This window comes from Eptesicus fuscus, chromosome 11 (genome assembly GCF_027574615.1).
Source record: "Eptesicus fuscus isolate TK198812 chromosome 11, DD_ASM_mEF_20220401, whole genome shotgun sequence".
Lineage (NCBI taxonomy): Eukaryota > Metazoa > Chordata > Mammalia > Chiroptera > Vespertilionidae > Eptesicus > Eptesicus fuscus.
The window spans coordinates 68,195,974-68,209,742 of record NC_072483.1 but is presented as its reverse complement, the minus strand read 5'-3'; the positions used below and the strand labels follow the sequence as shown (position 1 = coordinate 68,209,742).

Here is a 13,769-nt window from a genome sequence, read left to right as displayed (position 1 = left end):
CATTAAAAAAAGAAAGACATATTAAGCACTTGAAGAGAGAAAGAAGCAAATATCTGGGAGGAACAGTTGAATGAGTTGGTTTAGGGCAGATTTGATGTTGGGAGTTTCTGTTTTAAGAGAGGAGGGAGTACTTTTTTCTAGATTTGTTAGTTCCATCTGGAAAGTGACATTTATAATGTGAACAGCAGCATTTTCTGATGGCATAACACAGACAGTGAACACAGCACTCAATTTAATTTATTCACATTTAATTGCTTACATGCTGCATAGAGAGACTACAATAGCTGCTACACACATCAACATCAGCATTCAACAACACAAAGTAATCGCTTCCATTTCTTGGTCAAGTCCATTGACAAGTCTACTGACCTCACACCAAGTATTTTGTGTGTCTTCTGGGCATCTTGTCAGAGCTCTTTGCAGGAGAGGACACTGAACCTGAAAGATGTTGGTGTTCCCAATTCTTGGGCATCAACTGTTTCTTCAATTTTACCACTTCACACATCCTATTCTGTAATGGTATTTAGCTGATTTGTGGTCTGATTTGGTGAGCATTTCAAAGAACTTGAGTTTTTGGAATATGAAGCTATGTCCATGGGTAACAGGAAACTAACTGCCTTAATCTTTTCCCTAAAACAAAAACAAAACCAAAACAAAACCAAAAAAACAGAATAAGGGGAAGATAAATAAAACTTATTAGTAGCTTTTATACAAAACATTTCGCATTTTTCCAAATCACCAACCAGTGCCTGCAGTGTTAAAACTTCATTTTAAATATATCATATTAGATTTTTGTTTATTTGCTCATCAATAATTCAAGATTATATGTTGAAACTCGCCCTTTAATTAAGAATAGTGAAGGGTGTTGATAAAACTAAAATTTGAAACTATTGAGAGAGCGTCTTTAAGCCTGAAAATTATTAACTTGATGTTTAAAGTTGAAGAATACCATGCTGTCTTAGGCAAAAGGTCTTTCCCCAGCCAAGCTCTTTGGTTGAAAGGAAGCAGAAAATTGAGGCAATTATTTTATAATACAGATCAATCTACAGTTATGGACTTTGAAGTAACTGAATATCCACCACATCTGGACAATAAAGGGGAGAGAGCAGTAACGATAATAACCCTGAGTTATGTGAGCAATTATCTTTTCATTTTGCCCGTTTCTCTTTTTCCCTCTAACAGTGCTATGTAGAATTTTGACAGAAACCAGGATAAACCGCTCCCAGGAATAAGTCTAAAGAATATTGTTTAAAATTATTACTGCCCTTTCTCCAATTTTGTTCTCTCTCTTTTTATCTCCTTATTAGATAAGGCTATAAATTCAGTGAATGGCATTTAGTGGCCTGCAACTAGGGAAATATATCTATTTCCTCCCTTGAGAGGGAGGCCAGTGGTTCCATTTATTAAGATCAATAAAATAATAACTGCTGCTACTTAGTATTTACTTCACTGTCTCGTTTATTCTTCACAAAAGCAATAAGGTAACTGCTATTGTGATTCCCTTTTTATAGAGGAGTAAACTGGCATAGGACAGACAAGGAACTTTTCCAAGACTGCATTATTGGTTAATGATGGAGTTGGGGTTTGAGCTATGTGAGTGCTGTCTGCCTTCTTAACCATTTTTGTAATAGCAACAGAACAGAATATGTTTATTTTAATGTGTCTGGTTTCTCCTATCAGTAAAATGAATAAAATAGCATTTGTAATATTGTTTCCATGGACCCTTCCCCCTAATCTTTTTGACAGCCTGAGATATTTTTCTTAAACGTAGAAGGAAAAGATTGCATTTCTATGGCAAAATTTAGGAAAGATTAAAATTCTATCTCTAGTTTTGGGAGAGCATTTGTTCTTAGAAATATTGACATTGGCATTATTTTATAAAATACTTCCTTGATATAATAGTGGAGAAACTCACAAGCAAATGAGGAATGATGCCTGACTGTTCAAAAAAGCCAGTTCAAACAAATTGGTCTCCATAAATCTCTGTAAATTTTTTGAAAGTTATCATAAAGTAAATAAATTTACCAAAAAAAAAAATCAGAGGAGTAATGTCATGACATGTTATTTTGCTAGTTAATCCTTGAGAAAGTAAAAGGCAAAATAAAAAAGGAGTAAAAAAAAAACAACACATGTTTAATTCCTACTCAACAGTTCTTTCTGTATCCACTGGATTTTATGCCAACCCAGCTGTTGATTTTCATTCATTACTGACTTTCTTGTTTTAACACAATCCTAAAATTGGCTCAATCTTTCAAACTAAAGTAGATTCCAAATTAGAAATGGATTGTGTTCAAGTAGTGTATTTGTTGGCAGTTTTGAAGTTGGAAAATGTTTTGCTTCAGAAAAATAAATACATCATAAACATTGGGTAGGTTCCCAAACTATCACAGAAAATATATACATGGAAATGGGAAAATTGATATTACTATATTTCTCAGTTAGCATTGTAGGTCTGTGAGAATGTAATGGTTTAAGTGCAAAAAAATAAAACATTATAAAACAGGCTCTGTGCAATTTTAGATTATGTGGACATAAGCCTGGAAAGATATCTATTAAAATCTAAATGATGGTTGTTCATATGTGGGAATATGGAAGATTTTCCTTTTTATACTCTTTACTTTGAATATTGCATTTATACTTTATAATTTGTGATTTTTTTTTGCAATGAAGATTTTGTGCTTTTTGTAACTACAACTATATATGTATATATGTGTATATGTATGTATGTATGATATTTTTAGGCCAAGGGCAGATCTTTGCCTTTCTTCTCCCTCTGAAGACACAACAGTTGGGTGGGTATTTCTTATTTATATATCCCACAGCTTCTCCGTCAACAAATCTTACTGGCTCTACCTTCAAAATATATTCAGAGACTAACACCCACTGTTACTACCCCTGGCCAAGAAATGATCACTTCGCTGCCTACATTACTTTTTTAGCCTTAAACCTGGTCTTCTTGATTTCTGTATATTTTTTAATAGTCATTTCAAAACAGGGCTCCTGATATGATCTTTTTTTTTTTTTAAATGAAAAGAGCATCACTATACATCCCAAATCACTTTGAATAAATCTGAACTTATTGGAAGAAAGTGGGAGCCCACCGTATAATTTTCCTTCATTTTTCTTTCTCACTCCATTGCAGTCACACCTGCCTTCTTTCCTTTCCTCATGCATGAGCCATGAGTCTGCCCAACTACCTTGCATACTGTGTTCTCAAAGCCTAGAATGTTCTCCCCGTGCCCAGTGCCTGAAATCCTCAGAACACTCTCTCTGCTTTACTCAAAAGATGAGGCATTTTCTGGCCATGATGTAGAAATTTCAACAGTGCTTACTCCTCTAACACTTCTCTTTTCATTGTAGTTAGTTTACTTTTCTCTTTAGTACTTATCACCATTTAACATAATATACACTTTATGTATTTTCATGGTTATTGATTATCATGTTAAAAAAAGAAAAAGCCCACGTAGGAAGGGATTTTTGACAGCTACCCCTGTGGTGGGTAGAGCCCAGGCCCCCTTTTTCCCTTTATTTTTCTTCTTCTACTCTTAGGAGACACATGTGCAGAGACTCCTGCTAAAGTCTCAGGGCCAAAGTGGGGGTTGGAAGACAGAAATGCCGATTGTTGGGGAGGGAGGTCATGCTCTAGCAGAGTAGAGCAGATAATTAAGCTTAATGGTGGAAATCTTGTTCTGAAAGAGCCCTTGGCTCTCCCTACTACAAGGGGCCACTGGCCAGCTGTCCTCTTTAACTCTCTGCCTGTCTCTCCAATATTTTCTCAATCCGTGCAGTTCTCCGGCTACTTCTAACTCCTAAATGCCAATTCATGTATTTTGCATTATAGATTAGTTTTCTTTGTCTCTGGGCCATTTTGGGTTATGCCAAAAAGGGCCCTTTTTATGCCACAAAAAGGCCATTAAGGCATCTTTCTCCAAAAGAACATTTATCTCTGAGAGAGGAATTCTGCCTTCAGCTCCCAGAATAACTGTGTCTTCTCCCCAAGACACTTGTTACTATAGGGGTCAGTTCACTTATGTGGCTTTGTTGCTGCATGAAAGTTTCAAGCACAGTGTTTTATTTTTGCTGACTCTTATATTGCTAGTTCCTAGCTCAGAGTATGATCATTAATCATGTTTAATGAGCCCTAGCCAGTTTGGCTCAGTGAATAGAACGTTGGCCTGCAGACTGAAGGGTCCTGGGTTCAATTCCAGTCAATGGCACGTATATTGGTTGCAGGTTCCTCCCTGGCCTGGACCCTGGTCAGGGCATGTGCATGAAGCAACCAATCGATGTGTTTCTCTCACATAGATATTTCTCTCCGTCTTTCCCTCTCTCTTCCGCTATCTCTATAAATCAATAAAAAAATATCCTCAGGTGAGGATTAATACAAAATGTTTGGTAAGTGAAGACTGTTTTCCACTTATTAGAGGCATCTCTAGAGAGTGCCATTTGACCTCAAATAAATGTGCTCCTTTTGATTTCTGAAATCACAACCTAAGTTGGAAACTATTTTGGCCTACTGGCCTATTGGTTTTATTTCCCTCCCTAGATATGACGTTGCTCACCCAGGAGAATGTCTCAGTAGCCATCACAGCAGGCACCTGAAAACTAGCTTAGGGAAGATTGGACCTTACCTGCCACTGAGAACGTACTCGGGAAAGGCTCTGTGGCTGGAACACTTGCTGGTAAAAGAATCTTCTGCAAATGCTTTTTCTTCATTGTCTTGCTTCTTGATTGAAGAACATGTCAGTGGTTTAACCATTCCCTGAGCTTCTAGAATTCTACTATTTGGATGTCTTTTCCCAGATTTCCAGGGATCATTTGCAGCAAATGAATGGATTGTTGAGGAAGTGGAATAGCGTCTAACAATCATGACATTGTCTGTACAGAAGACACAAAATTTAAGCTTAAAAATTTGACCTTTAATGATGACTGGAAATGGAAAATAATGTTGCTAGTACTTTATTGAAACTAAGCAAAAGTATTATTTTTTATTTTTGCATAAGAGACATCCATTCACTGATTCATTTTGCAAAGAGTTGAGTGCCAGCCATGTGCCAGACACTTTTTTAAAGAGATAGGTATGTGGTAGTAAACAACACAGAATTCTTGCCTGCCCAGAGCTTATCCTCTTGTGTGGCAAACAGACAATTAACAAACAATAACATTCAGATAGATTCTAGAAAAATAAATGAGGCTGCTGAGGACAAGGGGATAGAAACAGAGGAGGGAGGGTGTCTGCAGGATCTTTAAATAGTATAGTCAGGTTAAAACTTTCAGGGAACACAGCATTTGAACTAAGACTTTGACATATAGAGATACTAAAACTTTAAGTGGGAAGAACATGGATCTTCTAGAGAGTCTAATTCCGGATGGCATTCTCAGTCCTGATTCTAGAAGACTCTACTCACCCATAGTCCCTATCGCCTGAGTGGCCACAAATAATTGAACAGGCTGCTGATAATTGGCCTATAATTGTGTGTCTTGGCTTGCGTTGGGACAATCATTTTAAGGAAGCATGTTGAATGAGAGATGAAAGCAAAGAAGACACGTGGGAAGAAGCAAAAATGCCTTTTGTGAAAAACTGGAAAGCTGCTGAGAGAGACAGAGAGATTTGTGGCCTTAGTTTCTGAGGACTTCCAATTCCATTTCTGTCCATAAGTGTCTTCCAATAATCTCTTTTCTTGAGGTAAATCAAGTCTTCTAGAACCATTCCTTGTAATTAAAGCAGCTTGGTTAAAAGAACTGCATTTCCAGGAGTTTTGTTTTGTCTGAACCTCAGCTCGAGTACTGTGTTAGCTGACCCAGAGCCTGTGATTCAACCTCTACATAGACATCTAGTTATACCCTTGAGGCTAATGACATTGACCTCATTGATGGGTTTCATTTTCAGGAGCAGGTAATAAATTCTTGTTGAATCTTTATGATTTCTTGTCACCACTTTGCCATTAACTAACATGGAAGTGTAACTAAGCCCTGCCTTATGTTTAGGTTTTGAGAGTGTCAAAAGCATTATTATTATTTTACTTATGTTTGATGCCTGTGTCTGCAGAACACAGACAGCAAATCTTTATGGCCATTGCAAAAAGTGAAGGCTGCCATGGCTTTCTATAATGTGGAAGAGCAGAAGATCAAATTTCAGGCAGGAGTCCAGGGAAAATTTAAGTTCAAATCTATCTGAGGTGATTAACTCCAAATACTGCTCATAAATGAACTTGAAATACTTTCTTTAGCTATGAGATAGAGCTTCCATAATTATGTAAGAACAGGCTTCTGACTATTGACAAATACAAATGTTTCTGTTTAAATGGATTATGAGACAATCTCTTTATACCAAGTGGTAAAAAAAAACACAACAGAAGAAATTATGCTGATGATAGTCAACTTATGTTTATCCTTACATGCACTCTAGCTTGACTGATTAGCAAATAGGCTCTTTGTTCATCTCCCTGGGTCACAATAGTCTGTATCCTTTAGTTTCTTGTCAGTAAGATGGAAAATATATTCAACACACAATTACAGAGTCATTAGAACAATTTTAAAGATCAATGCCAAGTGCAGTTTTTTTTTTTTGCAGTAAAGGATATGAGTAGATTGAAGAGAATCAGAGGTCCAGCACTGCTGGGGGTTCCCTGTAAAGAGAGGTTCTTTTATCTTCTTTGTAGCAAATTATCTCTTTCCTAATAGTCCCAAAGTGAGGTTGCCCAGGGCAGGAGGGGTGAGAGAAACATCCCTGAAGATGCTGGTTGAATTTCATACCTACCAAAGGGTTATACACATTACAGGTGTTTTCATGATTATTTAACAAAGATTCATTCTGAGCCTATGCTCTGTATTCATCTATATATATAAAAGCCTAAGTGACCGTTCAACTATTCAACTGTTCGACTGTTTGACCATTCGATTGGTCACTATAACGTGTACTGACCACCAGGGAGCAGAAGCTCAACGCAGGAGCTGCCCCCTGGTGGTCAGTGCACTACCACAGCAGGAGCGCCACTCAGCTGACCAATGGGCACCAGATGCTGGGCTCACATCTGGTGAGCACAGCTGTGGCGGCGTGAGTCTCTCCCATGACACTCCCGCTGCATGCCCCTTCTTTACCCAGACTGGGACTGGGATTGGGACCGGCATTGGGACTGACTGGGCATGGGCTTGTGGCCACTTCTCGGTCATGGGCACACTGGTATCACCCTAGGATGGGTGAGTGGAGACCGCAGCAGAGCAGCAGCGAGCCTACTGAGCAGCCGTGGCAGGTGCAGTAGGGCTGGGATGAACGGGAGTGGTGTGGTGCCCGGCCTGGGCTCGGGCTTCTCCCCAGCCGCCTGCCACTTCGTGCACTACTACATCCCTCAGGGGATACTGGATTGCTGGTTTTGGCCCGATCCCTGCAGGCCACGCTGAGGAACCCCACCGGTGCACAAATCCATGCACTGGGCCTCTAGTATATATATATTTCACCAAGCAGCTGTGCCCCAGGGAGGTAGCATAGCTCTGTGTCCTCAGTTAAATGATGGGAAATAGACTTCCCCGCTCATCAAATCTCATTTTGTCTCACTACACACATCACAGAACTAACAGAAGACCTTTTCAGTTTCAAGTGATTTGCGTCCAGGTCTTCTTTAATTGTTCCCTTTCTTAAAGTGAGACTCACACTTGTGATTCCACATTATTCCTTCTCAAAGAATAGATTTACATTATTCTCTTTTAAAAAGAGAATTGGCCATGTTGCTTGATCTCTCTGGGTCTTATATCCACAACTGTAAAATAAGGGGATGATCTCTAAAGTCCCTTTCCAGTATCACATTTCTATGATTCAATTGTAAGTACGAATTTTGATTAATGTTGGAAATACCTTATTAAAAAACTGCTAATGAATTTATACTCAAGTAAAATAATATTTTCTAACTAATGATATTAAGACAACTACATTCAAATAACTCATGGTTTATGATTCTTATGCTTTTTCATTTAATCCTCTAGCCTGTGGGATAGATTCTATCACTATCCCTATTTTACAGATGAGGAGCGTGATCATAAAAACATGTTACATCCATAGAATCACATAATTTTATAGTTGGAATAGGCCTTGGAGAGTGTCTGTTCTGATCCACTTATTTTTACATGAGGATACTCAAATCAGGAATTCTATGTGATCAGACCAATGTTCTTTCTACTGTGTCACTTCTTTTGTAATAGCACATCACCTCTAACACAGGTACATATCACTTAAAGTAATATTCAACTGGGCTTCCAAGCACAAATTTAAATCATATTTCTTTCTGTGTTTTATTTGTGCAACAGGTAAGAGTTACCAAAATTTACCAAACGTTTTTCACCATCATTTTCAAACTCAATGCTAATATTCTTACTGGAAGTTGCCATCCATATGCTGACATATGATATCAATTGCCTTATTAATATTATAACGTCGTCTCAGAGTGTTGGCATGGCATGCTCTATTCTTTGAAAAGTATAATCCTTGTTTTAGAATAGCGCAAGATACATAAACACCCAGCTTACTTTCTTATCAGGATAAGCATCATAGAAAATAGGTTTGAAGGAGTGTTGTTCACCTTGGAGTAGGGCAAGTGGTTTCTAGCTGGAGGAAGTTTTGGGATGTCTGAAGGCATTTTTGATGCTCAGGACTGGGGAGGGAAGGCAGGTACTCCTGGCAGCCAGTGCTCGGAAGCCAGGAAAGTTGCTGAACATCCCACAATATCCTACACTACAGAGCTACTCAGCCCCAAATGTCAAGAATGCAGAGGTTACGAAGCCCTGGAGTAAGTACATATTACAAATGTCCCCCCCTTTTTTTTTCACCAGGAGAAGTTCAAACCTCCTTATAGGTTATGATTTTAATTTTATCAAATAACCAGCAGACAGAACTACTCAGATCCAGAGATGTACTTGACAAAAAGGGAGAAGACCCTGATTGGAATCTTTCCAGCTTTGAAACACAGGGTCTCATCCTAGAGAGAGACTTCTCTAGCAGAGAAAAGCAGCTGGTAAGTATGGCATGTCTCATTGCCAAGTTGTTCTAGATGGCATTGCCCGAAGCCTTTGGCAGATGGCATTAAGAGAGCATTGAATATTTAATTATGCATATCAATTTTATTTGAATATTCTGTGTGCAGGCAAGTACTGACAATTTAAATGTAGGATGTATTTTCTTGCTCTGCTGATTTCTGACTTCATGTATAGTCTTCACAGTCAAAATTATTCCCAGTAAAAGATGAGAGATTTTATTTTTTAGAGTATTATAAGTATTGGCCCTGCATCTTGAAGTCTTCAACTTGTATAGTAGGTTGAATTATGTATAACATACACTTATATAGGACAGTAAGGTTCTTTGTAAAACATGGATAAGCAATAATATCTGTTATTTATTGTGTGTTTTCCAGGTGCTATACTAAGCACGTGGTCTATTATTGCAGTTAATCTTCACAACTACGTGAGATAGGTACTATAACATTTTCTTATGTTATTTTAAAATTATAATTGACATTCAATATTATTTTGTATGAGTTTCAGGTATACAGCACGGTGATTAGACAATTATATAATTTGTGAAGTGATCCCCCTGATAATTCAGTGCTTACCTGTCACCGTAAATAGTTATTAAGATATTATTGACTATATTCCCTGTGCTGTACTTTACATCCCTGTGACTACTGTATTTTGTAATTACCAATTTACACTTCTTAAGTCCTTTACCTTTTTCACTCAGCCTCCCAACCCTCTTCCCTTCTGGCAGCCATCAGTCTGTTCTCTGTATTTATAAGTCTGTTTCTATTTTGGTTATTCATTTATTTTGTTCTTTAGATTCCTCATATAAGTAAAATCATAGGGTATTTGTCTTTCACTGTCTGTCTTATTTCACTGAGCATAATACCCTCTAGGTCCATCCATGTTTTTGCAAATGGTGAGACTTCATTATTTTTATGGCCAAGTAATATTTCATTGTACATATGTACCACAGCTTTTTTATCCACTCATCTATTGATGTGCACTTGGGTTGCTTCAGTATCTTGGCTACTGTAAATATCACTGCAATGAACATAGGGTGCATATATATCTTTTCGAATTAGAGTTTCAGTTTTTTTATGATATGCTCTCAGAAGTAGAATTGCTGGGATATAAGATAGTTTTTAAAAAATGTTTTGAGGAAACTCCATATTGTCTTCCACAGTGACTGTACCAATTTTCATCCCTATCAACAGTGCACAAGGGTTTCTTTTCCTCCACATTCATGCCAACACTTGTTGTTTGTTGATTTACTAGTACTATAACATTTTCAAATGAAGAAAATGAAGATTAAAGATGAGTCAAGTGGCCAGTGAGTGACCAATCATTGGTAACCGTATTTGTCTGACTGATAGTCATACATTTAACTGTTGTGCAATAGCATTCAAGCTTAGTAAGTGAGCATGCTTCTTGACATATACCCACTCAATGTTCTATTATGTAGCATTTAAATGCTTGAAGTAAAAAAACACATTGTTTGTAACATGACTGATCCTCACCAACCTGTCATTCTTATCTTTCCAGGATTATATGAAAATAGTGTTAATGTTGCCAAAATATGTTGCTTAAAGATGCTAAAGAAACGTTTGCCTCGGGATTCAAAGTTCATCTATCAGTAGAAAAAGGATGAAATTTGCCACTGTAAACACAAAATTATGCAGTTATTTGAGAGGCACAATAAACCTACTGTTCAGGAGATAGTTGCAAAGATGGGCACAGCCCAGAAGAGCTAGGACTTTCGTTACCTTGGTGTTGCGCATCTGGTTCTGAATCAGTGGAAATAACATTGTGAAGTGTTGCTGGAGATTGTTCAGGCACTTTTACTAGGTTACCAACGTCTGTGACTTCCTCTTCCCTTTCATCTCCCGAATGGCCCCCTGAGCCCGGGGTTCTCTGACTGCTTGAGGTCAGTTTCATCCGGAGGGCTTGATTCTCTTTCTCTAGCTTGTTGATCTCTGCCCGCATTTCCTGGATGACTCTCATAAGCTGGACGTTAGCTTCCATGGCCTCTTCTCTGGTTGCTCTGGTTTGCTTCTCTGGGGAGACAGGTCAACTTTTGCTCACCAGCCAAATGCACAATCTACTCAGTGGGACAGGCTGATCCCACCCATAAACCTTCCTGAACAATAGATGTCATTCTTCTCTGGGCCATCTTTCAGCACCCGGGGCATCAGGCTGTCAAGGAAGGTAAAGGATTTCCATGACTTATTCATTCTGGGTTTTGTTTTTCAGAAAAGAGCTTTGCTTTGTATTTTACATTTCATATCAATCCACAGTTCTAGAATATTGCTTTGTGTCTGAAGAGAATGCTCCAAAATGTCCAGTGAGGAACAGGGTTTCTTGTTTCTTTCATGAACTCAGCATCCTGCCAGCCACTCAGTTTTTTTCTCTGCTGATCTTTCTGAGATCAGATGTTTCATCGAATCACCAACTGTCACCAGTACATTAAGACTGGCACATAAGAATTATGCCTTATCTTCTCTATAAAATATGTTATAATTCTGTACTTTTTGGGTAAATTATTCATATGACACCAGTTGATTAAGGGTAACAGTAATCATACAGAGGTCATATAAATTGCAGTGAGATTATTTAAATAAAATGCTTATAATTATACTTAAATCTCTCAAGATAAGGACAAGTAAGGTATAATCACTTTTCAGTAAGTTTCTATCTTATAAGCATTTTTGCTGTCATTTGATTTTAAGAGTGGTTGGACAAAGGCTGACCAAGGATATTTTGGGAATGTAAGAAAATACAGGTTTAATATTAATCTTGAATTAGAGAGACATAAACCAGTTAACAGCTTTCATGACCTATTTCCTAAAGAGAATTCTTTGTTGGGAATGAGAAGCATGAATCTTATATTGTATACTAGAGGCCCGGTGCATGGATTCCTGAACCGGTAGGGTCCCTCGGCCTCGCCAGAAGGGATCAGGCAGAAATCAGCTCTCTAACATCCCCCGAGGGGTCCCGTATTGTGAGAGGGCAGTTCTCGGCCGAAACCATCTCTCTGACATCCCCTAAGGAGTCCCATATTGTGAGAGGGCAGTTCTTGGGTGATGCACCTTGGAATTGGGCTCCCTCCTCTCTGGTTCTGGGTGCATCACTTGAGAACCACAGCTGCCAAGTCACCGCAGCTCAGCAGCTCCTGCGTTGAGCGTCTGCCCCTGCGTCATAGCTACCGGTTGGAGCATCTGCCCCCTGATGGTCATTGGGCTTCATAGCTACCAGTCAGATGGTCAGATTGTCACTTAGACTTTTATATATATAGATGCTCAGAGAGAAGTATCTGTTTGGATATTCAATTAATGTTTAAATATAAATGTTCTTTTGCAATAGAGTAAAAATGATTAGAACATTTTTCACGGTGATAATTTTCTAAGTACATTGATATTTTTGCCTTCCTTAATGAATATTTGTTGATTGATTAAAGCTGCAGGTAGAAGAAATGGTTGGAGAAAGTATTATTCCATTTTTAGTCATATAAATTTATTTTATATATTTAAATTTTAGGGTGTACTTACTACAAAGTTAGTCTAAAAATAATTAGATGCTGTTGATATACAGTTGACCCTTGAACAATACTGGTTTGAGCTATGTGGATTCACCTATATGTGGATTTTTTCCATAAATACCTGTATTGTTTTCCATTCATGGTTTAGAACCCATGGATGCAGAGGGCTAATTGTATGCATTGATCTAGCCCATTTTATATGGAACAATTGAGCATGCACAGATTTTGGTGTCCAAGGGAGTTCCTGAAACCAATCTTCCATAGATACTGAGGGACAGCTTAAGTTTTGGGGGAGCCAAACATTATACATGGATTTTCAACTGTGAGTGGGTTGATGCCCCTGCCCCCTTTGTTCAAGGGTCAACAGTACTACTTCTATTTTTATTTAAATGAATTTCAGTAAACAAAGTGGTTGTGGATATATGGAATATGGAGTAAGATGCATATTAAAAGCCATTCAGTCTAACTATCAGATGTTCAAATCTATTTCACAACTTCTCTATAATGGATTTATTGACCCTAATTTCTCCTGTAGGAGAGTGTCCTTCCTACTGAGGTATTCCACTTACTTTTTAATTAAAATTACTTTCATTGGCTAAAACTTAGCCTCCATGTAGTTTGGTTCTAGCACATCTCTTTAGAGAGGGGAAGCACATGTCTAATTCCTGTTTTAATGAAATTTATTGCATCATCAAGTTCAAATAAATGTCTATTCTCTAGAATAAACATTCCCAATTCTTTCAACTGTTTGTGATCCAATGTGGGTTCAAGGGCTTTGTGTCCATCATGGCCACATGTTTGAACATGTTTCCATTTTTCTATAGGCCTCTTGAACTAGGGTATCCAGGTCTAAATGCATTCTCTTGAAGTATAGAGTATACTGTTATACCTTCCGTAAAGTGTTTTGTGGGAAATATTTCCTGAAAGTGGGCAGTAGAAATCATTCTTGGAATTTTATTCAGTGAATGAAGCAAGAGATAAAAATAGGGCTGTATAACTGTTGAAAATAGCAAGATATCATTATTTATAGACAAGTTGATTGTATATCTAGAAAGTCCAAGAAAATGAATAAAAACATTATTTTGAAATCTACCCCATGTTAAAAACAAACACTTAAAAATTAGTTTTCCACCCTGGCCGGTTTGTCTCAGTGGATAGAGCGTCGGCCTGCAGACTGAAGGGTCCCATGTTTGATTCTGGTCAAGAGCACATGCCTGGGTCGCAGGTT

The 13,769-nt window shown here is 38.0% G+C and overlaps 1 protein-coding gene across 1 annotated transcript; it reads right to left on the bottom strand.

Moving 5' to 3' along the window:
* Positions 1–506: 506 nt before the first annotated feature.
* CCDC195 (coiled-coil domain containing 195) lies at positions 507–11,028 on the bottom strand. Its single transcript, XM_028151177.2, has 3 exons — positions 10,770–11,028; positions 4,632–4,878; positions 507–630 (listed from the first exon to the last, which is right to left on the bottom strand). Exons 1-3 carry the CDS (start codon positions 11,026–11,028, stop codon positions 507–509), a joined length of 630 nt encoding a protein of 209 aa, XP_028006978.2.
* Between the last annotated feature and the right edge of the window lie 2,741 nt (positions 11,029–13,769).

Excerpts from the sequence above, each read along its gene's own strand:
- CCDC195 (XM_028151177.2), bottom strand. The coding sequence starts at position 11,028 with ATGGAAGCTAACGTCCAGCTTATGAGAGTCATCCAGGAAATGCGGGCA. Across the intron at positions 4,879-10,769 it reads ACCAGATGCGCAACACCAAG|ACAATGTCATGATTGTTAGA; the intron begins GTAACGAAAGTC and ends TCTTCTGTACAG. Across the intron at positions 631-4,631 it reads GAGTACGTTCTCAGTGGCAG|GGAAAAGATTAAGGCAGTTA; the intron begins GTAAGGTCCAAT and ends TTTTTGTTTTAG.